Source organism: Bufo gargarizans, chromosome 2 (assembly GCF_014858855.1).
Source record: "Bufo gargarizans isolate SCDJY-AF-19 chromosome 2, ASM1485885v1, whole genome shotgun sequence".
Classification (NCBI taxonomy): Eukaryota; Metazoa; Chordata; class Amphibia; order Anura; family Bufonidae; genus Bufo; species Bufo gargarizans.
This window is the reverse complement of record NC_058081.1, coordinates 200,314,432-200,333,863: the sequence shown is the minus strand read 5'-3', so window position 1 is coordinate 200,333,863 and position 19,432 is coordinate 200,314,432. Positions and strand designations below refer to the sequence as shown.

General features: G+C 43.6%; 1 protein-coding gene across 2 annotated transcripts in view; it reads right to left on the bottom strand.

The window, feature by feature from the left end:
* Window positions 1–19,432, bottom strand: part of SCAPER (S-phase cyclin A associated protein in the ER) — a 284,324-nt gene that overhangs the window by 81,674 nt on the left and 183,218 nt on the right. For both annotated transcript variants that reach the window (XM_044279884.1, XM_044279885.1), the window contains exons 21-22: window positions 12,276–12,341; window positions 2,323–2,449 (exon numbers count right to left, since the gene is read on the bottom strand). In XM_044279884.1, coding sequence (XP_044135819.1) covers window positions 2,323–2,449; window positions 12,276–12,341 — 193 coding nt within the window. The remainder of the gene's footprint in view (window positions 1–2,322; window positions 2,450–12,275; window positions 12,342–19,432) is intronic.

Genomic DNA, 19,432 nt, shown 5'->3' with positions numbered 1-19,432 from the left:
AAAACCCTATATCAGGACCTCACATCAGACTTCAATCACACCTCCATGTCAGACCCCCCATCAGACCTCCATGCCAGACCTTACTGACAGACTCCCATCAGACCTCAGATCAGACTTTTAAACTAAAATAACTAACTTCACTTACCGTACCTCTCCTGCTCCACCACTCCTTTCCAGGTCCAGTGGTCTCTGCAGAAGTCACGCCCCCCTGTCTTCTCTGGGTCCGCGCTACACTGTCATCTGACTGCGTGCAGCGTCAGGTCATAGTGCGCGTACACGATCAGGACCTACAGTGCAGCACGGCCCCAGGGAAGAAGACAAGGGAGGGTGATTACAGGAAGCACTTAGAGCAGGGCTGGCCAACCTGCGGCTCTCCAGCTGTTGCAAAACTACAACTCCCAGCATGCCCAGACAGCCTACAGCTATCAGCCTACAGCAGGGCATGGTGGGAACTGTAGTTTTACAACAGCTGGAGAGCCGCAGGTTGGCCAGCCCTGACTTAGAGCACTTTACTCCCCGCACCTAATGTATACTAGTGAGCGCTTCCATATCAGAAGTGCTCACTAGTATTTGCTTTATAAGACGCACTGCCATTCCCCCTTCCCCCCATTTTGTGGGGGAAAGTGCGTCTTATAAACCGAAAAATATGGTATCCTGTTCCTCCATGTCCGGTGTTAGTGCATACATGATGATCAGATGGTTTCCACCCAACAGCTCTGGAATAACTGAGAATTAAAGACTGTACAGGGAAACGCTTGCAAAAAAATGCCAAAGACAAGTCATATGATGGTGAGGAATAGTGGTATTCCTCAGGTACACACATACGGCAGTTTTTTCTAAAACATTACAAAACAATAAAAAAATGGATGCAAAATGTACATAGTCTGAGATGTAAACCTATTGATTTTAGAGCAAAATTAAATGCAGTCATTCAAGTGGGGCATAAAATACCATAATGTTCATTCCTATGTCTACATGACTCTACGGCATGCAATCCACAATGCCGTCACCTCTGTATTCGGCTCACATGCTGTAAGTATAGCTCATACAGAACGGAAACTGCATGTAATATCTGCAGATTTCAATTGCTATTTGGTAATATCTTCTAGGATAGGGATATACCTGATATGATATTAATGTAGGAAGTGAAATTACTCTGTTAGGGCCCCACTAATGGCTTCAATTTTAGGAACATGATTTAAAGTTAATGGGTAAGTCTGTAGAATAGAAAGCTATTTTGCTATCTGATTGGCAGGAAAATACATGTGGCGGAGAAGGCAAAGGAGCCTTATCCAAGTAATCCCTCAATTGTGGCTTTTAATGGGAATAACTCTCCATGGCAGTGCTGGTATATGCGATATCTGATAACAAACAGTTACGGCTAGGATCTGACTGGGTAAAGCTACAAAATACAGCCCTCTCTGGAATGTTATCATCCAAATACTACACACTTTGTAAGTCGATCCAGAGCTTGAAGTGAAGCTTTCCAACAAATCGTGAATGCCTCGAAAATGGCTGAATGTAACTAGAGTCAAAGAACAGGAGCGCTCAGACCACGAAATTCTACGGCTCATACATGCATATTTTCAGCTTAGGTCGCACAGAGACCATCAGTCATCTCAAAAATATATATATATGTTGGCTGCTAAGCCAGAAATCATTGTAAATTATTATCCAATAGTATTTACTAATTTAATCTTTAGTATGCGTTTCTATCCCAAAAATTCTTAAACTCCTATAGATAAAACTGTGCATTTTTGCAGTCAATTAAACCATGTTTCTATGGCATTCACTGTGAGGTGCACATCAAAACTGTATACTGCAGGTCAATACGATTACGCCAATATCAAATTTATATAGGTATTTAAAAAAAAACTAAACATTTTTACGTAAACTAATGTCTTTGCAAGCTATAAAAGGCCAGTGAGGGTGTGTCCCTGCACAGTATGACACTGGGAGACACGCCTAACTGGTAACACCCAGCTGGACCTTGATTGCACACTATTGGCAATTCATTCATAAACTTCTAGTAAGAAGAGGAATGGCACAAAATACAGTCATAATAAATGCTCCAGAACTTTAATACAACAGACATGTCAGGAGAGGTTACAGATCCTCTATAATTCAGAATTATACCATTATTATTAATAATAATAGTGGACCTTCTTCTTCTAGGCACATACATGGAGACTGTACACTTCAGTCATAGTTCCCTCCTACATACCTCCAGACCAGCCCAGATTATAAGTCTCAAATTCAACCTTTTATACCTACAAAGTTGATGCAGGGAAAGGCAAAAATCTCAAAAGTTGTTCGCCTTACCTGCTTTTCTAGAATTCGAGAAATTTCCCCCAAAGCCCTGTCAAGAGCAGACACTTTATTGGTGGCCCAGGCTCCATTGTCTTGTGTTTGCAATTGTTTCTGAAGATCTTTGGTAAGTCGCTGAAGCCTAAAACAACAGGAGGAAGAAAAAAAAAGAATTCAGAGCTTAACCAACGAACTTAAAGTGGATTTGTTATTATACTATGCTGTTCTGTTTAAGGGCAACACCGTATGGGAACAGGTGAGCTCTGCTATTAGCCCAAACAAATACTGCGCCGTTTAGCTACCAAAGAATACAAGCGGCTATGCCAAAATCTTGTATTGAACAGCTCAAGTGCATATTCATGAGCTCCTGGTTGTCCTCATCCACCTACTGCTGGTTCAGATGGAAGAAAATCGGTCAATCAGAGGCAGGTGGGTGGAGAGAGCCATGAGCTTATGAATATGGGGACTCATTGGCATGTACTGGAGCTGCTAGGACAGGGGGTCAGCAATCTTCGGCACTCCAGCTGCTGTGAACCTACAACTCCCAGCATGCACACTTGCTCAGCTGTTGTTGTCACTCCAATAGAAGTGAATGAAGCATTCTGGGAAATGTAGTTCCAGAACAGCTGCAGTGCCGGAGGTTGCTGATCCCTGTGCTAGGATATAAAAGTGAGGGCAGCAAAAAACTGGTGAAAGATTCCCTTTAAGTGTTTTTTTCCCCCCACTGTGGGGCAACTTTTTTTATGCTCTTCTCGTCTCCTCTACTAAGACCAATGTATACTTCCCATGTAGCCTTAAATTGTTATCACCAGAATCCTTCCAATATTTTTAACATGGTGGTTGTGCCACCATAAAGGCGTTACACAAATTTTACAGACTCAGAACTATGAGACTGCTGCTATTAGCCAAGCAATATTACAGTATTTTATGAGAGTGCCGGTGGACCTCTCCCCATACTATACTGGGCTTAAACTCCAACACTGATCATCCCGAACACAATTTGCTCAGACAGAACAGGAAAATACGGTTTTGAACTTACTATGTTCTGGCTGTGGCTGCAAAGGGCCGGGAGGCGCTTCTGAGGGCTTTCTTGGGCTACAATTGACGTAGAGCCACAATCTTATTTGAAAGCTAACAATCTATGCTTTATGGGGCATTCATGCGGTAATGCCGAAAATATAGGACAAGTCCTATACTTTGCCACAACATACGGACCACGGACCCATTGACGTCAATGTGATGTGTTTTGCAGTTTGCAGACCACAAAATACTTACGGTTGTGTGAATGCACCCTTACTAAGAACAGGGTTGTGGTGGTAGCTTCTATATAACCTGACTTACAGTAGTTAGAAACATATGCCAGTGAGAGCTGCATAGAACTGCAGCTCTCACTTCGGACCCAATTTCTAAAGGCGGTGGGGTCATTTATCAAACTGGCTTAGCTTAGTAGAACTGGCTTAGTTGTCCATAGCAACCAATCAGATTTCACCTTTCATTTTGGACAGCTCCTTTGGAAACTGAAAGGAGGAATCTGATTTGTTTCTATGGGCAACTAAGCCAGTTCTACTTTACACCAGTTTGATAAATGACCCCCTGTATCTTCAGTTTTATGGCAGCTAACACTGCAATCCTAGTCTAGTTTTTAGACTGCAAGCATTAAAACAAAACCAACATTGCAGCTCTAGCTCAACTGTAGCCTAGGAAAGAGCCATCAGAAGCGGTCTCCCCACCTTTGCAGCCACACAATTTGAATACAGCCTCTAGGTCATTTGTAGCCTGAGATATTACACAAACCAAAATGGTACCAATCAAAACTGCAAATCGTCCAACACATAAGCCCTCACACAGTTATGCCATTAGAAACATAAAATGCTAAGGGTCTTGGAATGCGGTGACACAAAAATAAATTATTTGGTGTTTTTATTGTGCAAGTAGTAGAACATTGTATAAAAAAAATGTAAAAAATTGTATAAATTTGGTATTAACATAATTGTATTGACCCACAGAACAAAGTTAGGCTTGTTTCACATTTGCATTAAGCAGATCCGGAAGGCTGTTCCGGCTGGAAACAGGCTGCTGGATCCATGAATAACGGGTGCTACAGAGATACCATCTGGTCCGATTTACTATAATGGGGACCGGCAAAGAACGGGCCGCAACCCAGCAAATACCATTGCGTACGGCAGTTTTCATCCGGCCGCCTTTCGGTATATTTGCCAGGTAGCAGCCGAATCTCTGCTGCTCCCCATTATAGTTGTGCACCAGCTATATTTATTTGAGACACAAATTAAAAAAACTACAATAAAAAACGTGACATTGTTTTTTCCAATTTGAATGTGATCGGTCGGGTGTTAAACAGATCACATTGCAGCAAACAGAAGAGAAGCAGCCTCCGATGAATTCCAATAAGGTGCTTATTTATACAAGTTCCATGAATACAACATTTTAGTTGGGCGATACAACTTTTTTCCCTTTTTTGGGGAAAATGGCTGCATGGAGCAGCTTAAACATTGTATTCAAGGAACTTGAGTGAATAAACACTATTGGATTTCATAGGAGGCTGCTTCTCTTCTGTCTGCTGCTTGGACGAGTATAGACTTTGGAGTCAGGCCACTTGCACCCTCTTTAAACTTTGCATATCTTCACAGTGCTGCTTCATTTTTTGCAATTTTATATCAAAACATATATGTTTGGTAAGGTTCAGTATTATATTTGGAATTCAGGACTAGTTCCAAGATCTTCCATGTTTGGCTGGCACCCAGCAAGATTACTACTCTGCAGTAGAGAAGATTTTAGTGCCATGGAGGGAAATAGTAACTTGCCAAACAACAGATTGCGCAAAATTATTAATTACTGAAACCGCCTGCAAATAAAGCAATAGAGAATGGGTGGAAGAAAGTTCTCTATTGCGCTAAGACTAATCTACTAATCAAGGTACTGATTAAAACATTGCATTGAAATAAAAATGCACAGCAGAATGTACAGGAATGGGGAAAATAGGACAACTATACTAAAAAAAATTCTTAAAGGAAACCTGTCACTTTGAGCATGGTGTCTGAGTTGAAGGCAACATGATATAGAGCAGGAGGAGCTGAACAGGTTGGTATAATAGTTTTTTTTTTTTTTTTAAACTCGTTTTATTGAAGCTTAACAACAAGCATGGTTCATCACATTCAGGAGCAGTGGCCGCCCACGCAGGGGAGCCACCAACTCCACACAATACAGTCATGATACATAGTGCGTTAGGTAAGTACCGACAATATTACCACAACTTAGCATCCATAGGTGCTACAGACCTGCATACCAGTATTCAGACACCCGGCGCATTGGGATCCTCCGATACGGAATGCAAATGCGCAGACTGTAAGGAGTGATTCGAAGAGCACCACTCCCCCCACACTTTCTGGAATTTCCCTGGACACTTTCTATGTATATACACTATTTTTTCCATATTCATTGCATGGTTCATCAAGGTCTTCCATTGGCCCACCGTCGGAAGGATTTCCGCCATCCACCTCATCGCTACTGCCTTCCTAGCCAAGAAGAGAGCCTCCCCCAAAAATACTCTCTGGTAATGTGTCCACTGTTCCTCCTCCAATATCCCCAGGATACATATTTTAGGGCAGACTCCTATCGAGACAGGCACCATCGCGGAGAGAATTTCTAGAACATTACCCCCAAAAAGTTGCAAATATCTGCACCCCCACATTAAATGCCAGAAATCGGCACCCTCCTCTTGACATCTATGGCACCTGCTGCTGGGCAATCTCCCCATCCTATACAACCTAAGAGGGGACAGATAGCTCCTATGCAATATGAACAATTGTATCAGTTTATTATTTACCGATGGGGAAACCTTTGTGGGTACCAACATAGCCTCCTCCCATTCCTCAGCATCAAGAGTTGGAATATTAACCTTCCATTTCGCTTCTACCTCCAATGGTTGAAGAACCATGCGATCACCCAGTAAGTATGTATACAGTATAGAAATAATGCCCTTGGGTCCCTGTGATCTCAGCACCCCTATCAAAGGGTATTTAGATATACTGCGACCCGTCCCCCTAAACTGAGCATTCAGGGCGTGCCGCAATTGAAGGTACCTATAAAACATAGAGTGGGGAATCTCAAATTTCTCCTGTAGTTGCTGCAAAGTCCGCAGTACCCCCCCATCATACAGCTCAGCCAGTGTCCGCACCCCGCATCCCTTCCATGTCTCGGCCCCCCCCAAGGATATCAAGTGCGGCATCGTGGGATTATCCCAGAGCGGAGTTGCATCTGGAACATCTACATACGAGTTAAATTTGGCTGCCTTCCATACTTGGTTAGCCAATCTATGAGCAGGAAGCAACCTCCCGGGGACCAAACCTGGAGACTCCAGTACAGGCCATAGAGTGGAAAGGTTAAGATGTTCCCTCAGCCAATATTCCGGCCCCGGCAGTTCTCCCTGCCTAACCCATGCCGCTACATACTTCAACTGGCCAGCCAGATAATACAGAAAAAAATCCGGTAAAGCCCCCCCCCCCCCTTGTCTTAGACCTCTGTAGCACTTTCTGTGAAAGCTTCCTCCTAGCTTTACCCCACAAGGTTACCAGGGAATGTAACCTATCAAAAAAGGCCTTAGGAACCGGGGCACATGCATGCGACAGGAGATACAGACCCTTGGGGAGCAAAATCATTTTAACCAAATTCAGTCTCCCCATCACCGATATCGGCAATGCCTTCCATGTTCTAAATTTATCAATAAATAAGGACTCTATCGGTTCTATATTTCTCGCCACAGACACGCAAGGGTCTTTTGTAATCACAATGCCAAGGTATTTAAACTGGTCCACTACCGGTAAATTATGTATACACTCCGGCCATCCATGATCCCAAAGAGGCATAATAGCTGATTTCGTCCAGTTTATGAGCAAGCCCGAGTATATGCCAAATTTCTCAATTACCTCAATTGCAATGGGGAGGGTCCGCTCAGGCTCATCCATAAACAGAAGGAGATCATCTGCGTACAGACCTATCCTTTCCTCTCTATCTCCCTTAGAAATCCCCTTGAAGGCTCCATCTTGTCTGACCCGCAATGCTAAATGCTCAATTACCACCGCAAACAAGAGGGGGGAAAGGGGGCAGCCCTGTCTTGTGCCTCTATGTAGAGTAAATGAATCCGACAGGGTTCCGTTCACCAGTATATTCGCCTTAGGTCTCTGATATAGAATCTCAACCCACCGCATGAACCCCGGGCCAAACCCAAATTCCTTCAGGATCCTCAACAGGAAAGGCCACTCCACAGAGTCAAAGGCCTTGGCCGTATCGAGTGACGCCATGGCCCATTCACGCCCCTCCGCTACTCCTATCTGAGCAATGACCTGGGCTCTCCTAATATTATCAGAGGTGGTCCTCCCTGGCATGAACCCTGCCTGATCCTGATGTATTATAGACGTGATTACTTTATTTAAACGGGAAGCCAACAGTCTAGTCAGAATTTTGTAGTCTAAATTAAGCAATGAAATCGGCCTGTAAGAGCCACACGCGGTAGGATCCTTATCCGGCTTTAATAAAACCACAATAGTAGCATCATATAAGGTCTCAGGTAACTGATGGCGCTGGAATGATGCAGAGTACAACTTAAGAAGTTGGGGACTAAGAATTTCACTATACCTAGAGTAAACTTCAATCGGGATCCCATCCGGGCCCGGTGCCTTCCCAGTTGGTATATCATGAATGGCTAACTGGATTTCCTCCAGGGTTATGCCCTTATCCAGGAGGGCCACCTCCGCCGCGCTGAGCCTAGGGTGTTCCACCTCCGAAATATAATCATCTAGTTCCCTCTCCGTATAGTGAGCTGCTGAACTGTACAAGGATCGGTAGAACCGTTCGAATCCATCCAGTATTCCTTCACGGGATTCCACCAATTGTCCCTCCGGGTTCAAAATTCGTAGCACCGGGGGAGACGACTGGTTGGTCCTAGCAATCTGAGCTAAAAGCTTACCCGCCCTATTACCCGATTCAAATGACTGCTGCTTCATGAAGAACATTTTCCGATCACTTTTCTCCTTAAGATACATCATATACGCCCTGCCTCTAATCATCCACTCTATCCTATTCTCTTCTGTGGGGGCGGAACAAAAGGATGCCTCAGCCTCCCTACATTTAGTGTGCAGTTCCAGTTCCCGTCGAGACGTGTCCCTTTTTACATAAGATATTGAGGACCTCAAACATCCCCTCAGGTAGGCCTTCAGGGTGTCCCACAATAAGAAACCTTCTGTTTCCTCTCCCTGCACGTCTAGGAAAACTCTCATCTGATCGGGAATCCTATCATTTTGTGTAAATAGGGAAAGCCAAAAGGGATGGATTCTCATCTTCCCCCCTCTAGACACGACCCCGGGAATATCAAAACGTGCCACAACCGCAGCGTGATCTGAGGGGCCCTGCGGCTCATAAGTGATTGCTACCAGATCCGTATAAATAGCAGCGTTTCCCAGGACATAGTCGATCCGCGAAAGTGCCCCCCTAGCGGGAGTAAAACAGGAGTATTCCCTCAGCTGCGGGTTCCTAAGTCTCCACATATCCACCCATCCCATTTCTGCAGCAATTCTAAACAGACTGGTTGTCAAATGGACCCCAGTCCCCCTCCCTTCAGGTGGCCGAAATCTGTCTAACTCCTCCTGCATGACCATGTTAAAGTCTCCCATGCAAATCAGCCTGGCTGAGGGATATTGCGCCGCGAACCCCAGAATAACATGAAGAAGTGAAAGACTAGCCGGGGGGGGGGGTTATACATGTTAATAATAACATATGGAATGTGATCAATAAAGCTATACACCAGTAAGTATTTTCCCTCTGGGTCAGCAACAGACTGCTGCGGTTCCCACAAGAGTCCCTTGCGCACTAATAGGGCCGTACCTTTAGAATTTGATGTGCCGTACGACTGAAGTGACCACTGCACCAACTGTTTAACAATTCTGTGCCCAGTGTCAGCCGTCAGATGAGTCTCCTGAAGTCCCAGGACGTGAGGGCAATAGCGTCGCACATGCGAAAATACCGCAATCCTTTTGTTCGGATCACCCAAGCCTCTCACGTTCCAGGACATCACCACTAGAGATCCCATAATTCAAGCATAGGGTTATCCCTCCAGTAATGCTGAACGCCTTCCGGCAAGTGGGATGACACCCCACTCAGCTTAATGGATCGCCTCCCCAACACACTCCTATTGAACAACTGATGTGACCATGCATTCCATAACTTAATAAACACAGAACATAACAGGTAAACTCTTAATACCTCTGAGCAAACATCCAGTGTATGCATTATAGTATTAATAACGTGACAATATATTCGGGGACCAGTGCGGGAAGAAGATGTTATGCCCGCACAGGTAGCCGATCATTCCCCGGTCAATGTAGATATTGCAGCTGCAACGTGACTAAGCTGCAGTAGGTGCATATATGTCTACCCAGCCCACCTATAGAACAGTATTAACCCCATAACTGTATCTATGAACACAACAATCTGTTATCTAGGCGAGCAACACATGACATGTAAGGCTACTTTCACACTAGCGTTTGATCGGATCCGTTCTGAACGGATCCGATCATATTAATGCAGACGGATGCTCCGTTCAGTACGGATCCGTCTGCATTAATAACTTAGAAAAAAATCTAAGTGTGAAAGCAGCCTGAGCGGATCCGTTCAGACTTTCAATGTAAAGTCAATGGGGGACGGATCCGCTTGAAGATTTAGCCATATGGTGACATCTTCAAGCGGATCCGTTCCCATTGACTTACATTGTAAGTCTGAACGGATCCGCTCGCCTCCGCACGGCCAGGCGGACAGCTGAACGCTGCAAGCAGCGTTCAGCTGTCCGCCTGTCCGTGCGGAGGCGAGCGGAGCGGAGGCTGAACGCCGCCAGACTGATGCAGTCTGAGCGGATCCGCTCCATTCAGACTGCATCAGGGCTGGACGGAGGCGTTCGGGTCCGCTCGTGAGCTCCTTCAAACGGAGCTCACGAGCGGACCGACGAGCGCAAGTGTGAAAGGAGCCTAAATAAGGCTAAACATAGCACCGTATAATAAGGATCATTAACTCAGTGACAAGACATCCATTTCGCGCCTTTCAAGGGACCAACAATACTTGCAACTCAGTCCCGGTGTGCCAGGTCAGTGCGGCCTTGGGCGTCTGGCAACCCATCCCTCAGCTTCCTTCGGATCAGTGAAAAAAATAGGCCGGTCGCCATCCACTACACGTAGTCGCGCCGGATAAGCCATCGAGTACTGTAAATTCAATTCCCTGAGGCGCCTTTTGACCAAAACAAAGGTGGCCCTCTTCTTCTGCAAATCCGCAGAAAAGTCCGGGAAAAGCGACACTTTGGCGTGGTGGTGCGCCTGGAGGCGGTGGTCTGGCCGGGACTCTGTGCGCCCTTTCCACAGCATAGGCCGCAGAGAACGTGGCATCAGGAAACTGGGCCTTAAACCACAATTCCAGAAAGCTGGCAGGATCTCTCCCCTCCGCTCTCTCTGGCAACCCCAGTATTCTCACGTTGTTGCGCCGGGCCCGATTCTCCAGGTCGTCGCACTTCTGCCGCCATAGTCCCACAGCTCTTTCCACCTCCGTCAGCCTTGAGTCCAGCGGTCTGGTGTAGTCCTCCAGCTCCGACACCCGATCCTCAGTGTGCTTAACTCTTTCTCTCAGCTGCTGCACGTCCTGTCTCAGCAGGCCCAAGTCGACCCGCACCTCCTCTATCTTACAGGTAAGGGAGGACTGGCAGGAGGATATTGCTGTGAGGAGCTGCTCAGAGACCGCTTTCAGCGTTATCTCCGGTTCCCCAGCATCTTCGGCCTCTGTCTGTTGTGCGGCCTGCCCTCGCGTCACCGCTGCACGTGGAGTAGCGGGAGCCGCGGCGCCATGTTGGTTATCCTGGCGGGCATATTCTTTAAGCTTGTCAGCCGCGGACCGCGCTTTGCTGGGACCCATGTCGAGGTGTCTGGGTTTCCTCCTTCTCCTCTGCACTTGCCACTCTGAGTTTGAGGAATGCAGCTTGGCAGGATTAGTCAGGATATAGTCCAGGGACCGGAGCCGCTCTCAAGTGCGTGCGGTCATGTCGGCTGTTGGCCACGCCCCCTGGTATAATAGTTTTATAGCAAAAGATTCAGTAAAACTTGTATTTAATTCATTTACATTCCTGTTCATTATGGGGTGATGACAGCCTTCTCTCTATGACTGTGTATACACGGATAGCTGTCAATCACTGATATAAATGTATTTATCCTGTATGGTGAAGCTGTAACAGAAAAAAATAATCAAAATGGCCAATTTTTGCGTCATCTTCCAAAAAAGTGACTAAAAAGTCATACAAACTCCAAAATAGTATCAATAAAAACTGGCTCGAAAAAATGAGCCCTAACACAGTTCCATAGACATAACTATAAAGAAGTTATAGGGGTTGGTATATGGCAATGCAAAGAAAAAGTTTTTATTTTTATGTGGTATTGCTATAACTGTGCTGACACGGGGAATGAACGTAAAAGGTCAGTTTTACTGCAGAGGTAACGCCGCAAAAACGAAACCTTTAAAACTGTGGCAGAATTGCGTTTTTATTTTATCCAATTCCATTTTTTTTCCAGCTTCCTATTACATTTTATGCAATATTAAATGCTGCCATTAGATAGTACAACTTGTCCTGCTAAAAATAAACCCTTATAGGGCTATGTAAATGGAAAAATAAAAAAGTTATGGCTTTGGGAATGAAGGGAATGAAAAAGAAAATTGCAAAAATGAAGGGTAAATAATGTAACAAGGCAGAAGCGGGCTAATTTAAAAATAAAATAAAATCTGTAATGTACTATATACAGAAATAAATAAAATAGTCTTGACAGTCCTGTTAGCTTTTCAATTCTTTATCTTCCTATTAAATCTTTGAACTATAGGTGAACATGTACAGTAAGTAGCACTGATATTGCAGCACAACTTATACCCACTTTGCTTTGTAAGGAGAATCAGACAACGGTGTTTTTGTTTCCAGGACACTCTCATATTCTTTTATTCTGGAAGAAAACATACAACATAGTGTGAAACATTCTCCAGAAAACCAGTTAATACAAATATAACTAGGGATATCACTTACATTTCCAGATGTTAATAACCATTATCTACTACCAAGATCTACATTATAGTAGTTGTCATATACAGTGCTTTGCAAAAGTATTCACCCCCTTGACTTTTTACATATTTTGCTACATTACAGCCTTAAGTTCAATGTTTTGTTAATCTGAATTTTATGTGATGGATCAGAAAACAATAGTCTAAGTTGGTGAAGTGAAATGAGAAAAATATATAAATAAAACTATTATTTAGAAATAGAAAAAAGACAATTGGCAAGTGTATGTATTAGGAAGCCCATAAGAAAAGCTCTGGTGCAACCAATTAACTTCAGAAGTCACATAATTAGTGAAATGATGTCCACCTGTGTGCAATCTAAGTGTCACATGATCTGTCATTACATATACACACCTTTTTTGAAAGGCCCCAGAGGCTGCAACACCTCAGCAAGAGGCTTGACTAACCAAACACTGCCATGAAGACCAAGGAACTCTCCAAACAAGTAAGGGACAATGTTGTTGAGAAGTACTAGTCATGGTTAGGTTCTAAAAAAATATCCAAATCTTTGGTGATCCCCAAGAGCACCATCAAATCTATCATAACCTAATGGGAAGAACATGGCACAACAGCAAACCTGCCAAGAGACGGCCGCCCACCAAAACTCACGGACCAGGCAAGGAGGGTATTAATTAGAGAGGCAGCACAGAGACCTAAGGTAACCCTGGAGGAGCTGCAGAATTCCACAGCAGAGACAGGAGTATCTGTACATAGGACGACAATAAGCCGTACGCTCCATAGAGTTGGGCTTTATGGCAGAGTGGCCAGAAGAAAGCCATTACTTTCAGCTAAAAACAAAAAGGCACGTTGTGAGTTTGCAAAAAGGCATGTGGGAGACTCCCAAAATGTATGGAGGAAGGTGCTCTGGTCTGATGAGACTAAAATTGAACTTTCCGGCCATCAAAGAAAACGCTATGTCTGGCGCAAACTCAACACATCACATCACCCAAAGAACACCATCCCCACAGTGAAACATGGTGGTGGCAGCATCATGCTGTGGGGATGGGACTGGGAAACTGGTCAGAGTTGAGGGAAAGATGGATGGTGCTAAATACAGGGATATTCTTGAGCAAAACCTGTACCACTCTGTGCGTGATTTAAGGCTAGGATGGAGGTTCACCTTCCAGCAGGACAATAACCCCAAACACACTGCTAAAGCAACACTTGAGTGGTTTAAGGCGAAACATGTAAATGTGTTGGAATGGCCTAGTCAAAGCCCAGATCTCAATCCAATAGAAAATCTGTGGTCAGACCTAAAGATTGCTGTTCACAAGCGCAAAACATTTAACTTGAAGGAGCTGGAGCAGTTTTGCAAGGAGCAAAAATCCCAGCGGTAAGATGTGGCAAGCTCATAGAGACTTATCCAAAGCGACTTGGAGCTGTGATTGCCGCAAAAGGTGCCTCAACAAAGTATTGACTTTAGGGGGGTGAATAGTCCTATTTGTTGTTTGCTTCACAATAATAAAAACCAACCTCTTCAAAGTTGTGGGCATGTTCTGTAAATTATATGATGCAAATCCTCAAACAATCCATGTTAATTCCAGGTTGTAAGGCACCAAAACACGAAAAATTCAAGGGGGGTGAATACTTTTGCAAGGCACTGGTAAATGAAATAAATACTAACATGCAGTTTATAATGGTTCAGAAGTATAATTTACTGCTTGGGCGTTAACATCTACTGTCGCTTGAGGAAGCAGAGCAGATTGATATATATTTATATGTGAAAAGGTCCAATAAGGGCTCAAGCACACAACCGTGTCCCGGCCATGCCTGTGCTGCGGACCGCACCAACCTTGTGCCTGCCGTCTACGGACCCATTCACATGAATGGGGTTCGCAATCCACATCCGACGGTCTGCCCTGCAAAAAAGTAGCGCATGCACTACTTTTTTGTGGTGTGGAGGATGGACAAGAAACCCATGGAAACACTCTCTAGTGGGCTTCGGATCTATGCCTCTGGTCCGCACCGCCTCTCCCGGATCGCGGACCCATTCAAGTGAAGTTTGTGGGCCGCAATATGGGCATGGTTGGCACACGTTCATGTGCATGAGCCCTAAAGCTCATAATTTTTCCAATTACATCCAGGCTCATTCTGGGCTTTGAAGTCAAGGAGGCAGTCCTATCAGTGATTGACAGCTATCTGTATATAGAGGCCAGCATTTCAGTCACTGATAGGACCGCCTCCTTGACTGAGTGGGAATTTAAATGAATGAAATACAAGCTATACTGAATTTATTCCCACAAAGCTATATAATCAGTCTGCTCAGCTCCTCCTGTTCCTTAACATGCTGTCTGTAGGTTAATTCACATTTTTATGGTGACAAATGTATTTTAATATGCATTTAAAATGACACAGGAGAAGGTTTGGTAGATAAAGTTGGCCTGTTTGCGGATGACACAAAAGCGTATAACAGGGTTGATATTCAAGGAGGTATCTGTAACATTAAAAATTATTTTAGCTTTAATAGAAAAATGGTCAACACAATGGAAACGGCAGTTCATTGTTACCAAATGTAAAATTCTGCACTTGGGGAGAAGAAATCCTCTGTCTGAGTATTGCATTGGCGACTCTGTGTTAGTAAGTAGGGATGAGTGAACTTGCTGTTTGCCATTATCACAGAATATAACGAAATTCTATGACGGAAGGCACCACGGAAGCCTTTATGCTGCCCATTGACTTCTATTATGACGGAATGCAAAACGGAATGCCTCTTAAAGGCTTCCATGGTGCATTCCGTCATAGAAATTAGTTATATTCTGTGATAACGAAATCCATAATGGTATGAACCCAAACCCAAACTTGCAAACAGCAAGTTTGCTCATCCCTATTAGTAAGGGCTTCAGAAGAGAATGATTTAGGGTTATGAAAATAAATGCGCAGTCTGGGCAGTCAATTGGGAAAGCGAGTAGGACGCATGACTGCATAGCTAGAAGTATAACCGGTAGGAAAAGAGAGACTGCGATCCTATTGTATTGAGCTCTAGTGCAACCACTTCTAGAATACAGTTCTGGAGACCTCACCTACAAAAAGACATTGATAAAATATAACGGGTCCATCCAGAAATAGGTTACAAAAATAGTGGAAGGTCTTACCCATAAACCTTAGCAAGAAAAGAACTTAAAAAGGTTTGCCACTTTCTGACTGCTTGTGACCAATGTGTATGTTAGATGACTACAGTGCTGCCCATAATTATTCATACCCCTGGCAAGTTTTGACTTAAAGTTACTTTTATTCAACCAACAATTAATTTTTTAAAGGGAAAATACATAGGTGTCTCCCAAAAGATAATAAGACGATGTACAAGATGCATTATTGTGGAAAAAAATAATTCTCAGTTTTTCTTTACATTTGAGCAAAAAGTGTCCAGTCCAAAAATATTCATACCCTTTACAAACTGTCACAGGCTGTGGGAAAATCAAAAGTTCTATACCATTCCAAATAGTCCAAGCTGTTCTAAAGCATCCTAATTACCCTGATTAATTGGGAACAGCTGTTTTAATCAACTCAACAGGTGAAAAACAGCAGCTCTCTGCAGTTAGTTTCTGGTCATGGCTAAGACAAAGGATCTCATTGAAAGGGCTACAAGGCCATTTCTAAATGTTTTCAAGTTCCAGTGGCTACAGTGCAAAGTATTATTAAAAAATACAAGCTGTTCCGCACTGTGGAAAATCTCAGAGGAAGTGGTCGGAAGCCAGAAGTGACACCTGTGCTGGCCAGGAGGATAGTTAGAGAGGTGAAAAAGAATCCAAGGATCACCATCAGGGCCATCCTGGTGAATCTGGGCTCTGCTGGTGGCAATGTCTCAAGGCAGACAATCCAACGGACACTGCACACTGCTGGGTTCCATGGATGCAGACCAAGGAGGACGCCACTTCTCCAGATAAGGCACACAAAAGCTCGCTTGGCCTTTGCAAAAGCTCATCTGGACAAAGAAGAAGACTTCTGGTCTTCTGTGTTATGGTCAGATGAAACAAAAATTGAATTGTTTGATCACAATGATGTTTCCATCATTTGGCGTAAAAAAGGAGAAGCCTTCAACCCAAAGAACACCATCCCCACTGTCAAACATGGTGGTGGGAACCTAATGCTTTGGGGGTGTTTTTCAGCCAATGGACCAGGGAACCTAATCACAGTAAACGGCACCATGAAAAAAGAGCAATACATGAGGATTCTCAACGACAACATCAGGCAGTCTGCAGAGAAACTTGGCCTTGGGCACCAGTGGACATTTCAGCATGACAATGACCCAAAACACACACCAAAAGTGGTAATGAAATGGTTAGCAGACAACAACATTAATGTTTTGGAGTGGCCCAGCCAGAGTCCAGACTTGAATCCAATTGAGAATCTGTGGAGGGCGCTAAAGATCAGGGTGATGGCAAGAAAACCCTCCAACCTGAAAGATTTGGAGCTCATTGCTAAAGATGAATGGGTAAAAATACCTGTGGAGACAGGCAAAAAGCTGGTCTGCAATTAGAGGAAGCGTTTGATTGCGGTAATAGTCAATAATGGCTTTTCTATTGATTATTGAGAAGGGTATGAATAATTTTGGACTGGACACTTTTTGCTCAAATGTAAATAAAAGCTGAGAAATAGTTTTTGACTACTCTTGTACATCGTCTTATTATCTTTTGGGAGACGCCTATGTCATTTCCCGTCAAAAAATTACTTGATGGTTGAATTAAAGTAACTTTAAGTTAAAATTTGCCAGGGGGATAGATAATTATGGGCAGCACAGTATATGGCACTTACTTTTGTAGCCTTTGTTGATATTCTGTGCTGTTTGCTATATTTCATAAGCCATGTCCCCTTGTATGGTAAATCTTCTGTGCTGTCCACTAGGGATCGACCGATTATCGGATTTTGTACATTATTGGCATCTAACCTTGCCGATATACCGATAATGCGTATAAAGCGAATACTAGCGAGCGCTTCCATTATAGAAGCGCGCACTAGTATACATCGGGTGCCGGGAGAGGGAAAGAAGCGCAGCAAGCGCTTCCGATTACTCACTCTCCCGGGCCTTCTTTGATGAGGCCTGCGCTGCACTGTCCTGACCCCGTACAGCGTCAGGACGTAGTGCGCACACTATGACCTGACGCTGCACGCTGTCAGGTGACAGTGCAGTGTGGGCTGGAGAACACAGGGGAGCAAGACGCCAGACCCGGAGATGAAGAGGAGCCGCGGCGCAGGAGAGGTGAGGAGTTTATTTTATTCATCTGAGGTCTGATAGGGGTTAATAAAGGTCTGATCTAAGGTCTGATAGGGGTTAATAAAGGTCTGATCTGAGGTCTGATAGGGGTTAATAATGGTCTGATCTGGGGTCTGATAGGGGTTAATAAAGTCAGTAAGGAGGGGGGATGGTGTGGAAATTGGCATTTGGCACTAGTATATTATAAATGCAAATTATAAATTGACTACCAACTAAGGGCTTTATTAATATATAATTTACAATTATAATTTACTAGTGCCAAATGCAAATTTCCACCACCTCAGTGACTACCAACTAATATAATATATATTATGAGAAATTATGGGTATAAATTATCGGCCTGAAAGTTCACAGATTATCGGAATTGACTCTAAAAAATTAATATCGGTCAATCTCTACTGTCCACATAGAGGTCTTGTCCATAAGATGGCCGCTGATGGAGGGTCATGTGACCAGGCAAATAACCTCTACGTAATGTCTCCTCTATTCAAATACACTACACCTGCATTAAACTCTCAACAGTGCAAGTGCAGATGAGGTGTTTTTGAATGGTCGAGACATCACATGGAGGTGATCTGCTTGGTCACATGACCCTCCATCAGCAGCCATTTTACACACTAAAATTTCTTTACACACAAGATCTCTGAGTGGACAGAACAAAAAACGTCATATATTATGAAATATAGAAAATAGTACGGAATTTCCACAAAGGCTATTTTAGTGAGTGCCATATAATAATCCTACATACACATTGGCCAACAGTAACCAGAAAGTGTCCAACCTCTGGAGGAAAGGGGTGATATGATCAAAACCTTTCAACAAGGTTTTCAAAGGTTTAAATACGATTTAAAAGTTTGGAATAAGAGAACAAGAGGACACTGTCTAAAATTAGTTTGGTGGGGTGAAACAATATTTTATTAAAGGAGTAGTAGATGCTTGGAACAACTTCCAACCAGCAGATGTGGTTGGGAAATCAGCAGTAAGTGAAGTTAAACATGCCCGGAATATATCTATCCTGAGGAAGTATTATAAGGGCAGACTGGATGGACCATGTAGTCTTTATCTGCCGTCAGTCCTCTGTTCCTACCATTTTTAATGGCCCATGTTCCATGCTTTAATCAGTCTCAACAGATCTTCTATCCAGCCTCAAGCCATTTCTCCAAAGAGAGCCAGTAAAATATTTTTGGCCAAACGATAACCAGCAGAACTGGGGCCCTTCATCGGTTAATACGGTGCAGCTACTAGATAGTTTTCTCATGCGACACACTGTGACATACACATCCCTCCGCCCTGACAGATTAAAGTGTTTCTTTGACAGGCCCTCTTCACATGTTACGTAGTTCATACTCCTGCTCATAAATCATCACATTTCCTACAACCTAATTTAATAACCCAAGGATATAAATAATATTAATAAGACCAACCAAACTTCTACAGAGAAATAATAAGCCATTTATCACCCAGTGTCCCACTGCTCCCCTCTGCCCTCTGTAATGTGAGGATTCAGATGAGGAAGCAGTTTGTAAACCTTTTATATGCAATGAACGAGCACAAATATACTACATACATTTACTTAACAAAGAATAAATATTCATCAGCAATATTCATTTTATGAAATCATTTATTAGACAGTTATTGGGCATTTTATTTTATTTTTTAAACTCCCAGCATTCCCAGAGACGTGACGATTTTTATTTTTTCATTCACATAGTATGAGGGCTTATCTTTTGCAGAATAAGTTGTATTTTCTAATGGCACTATTTCATA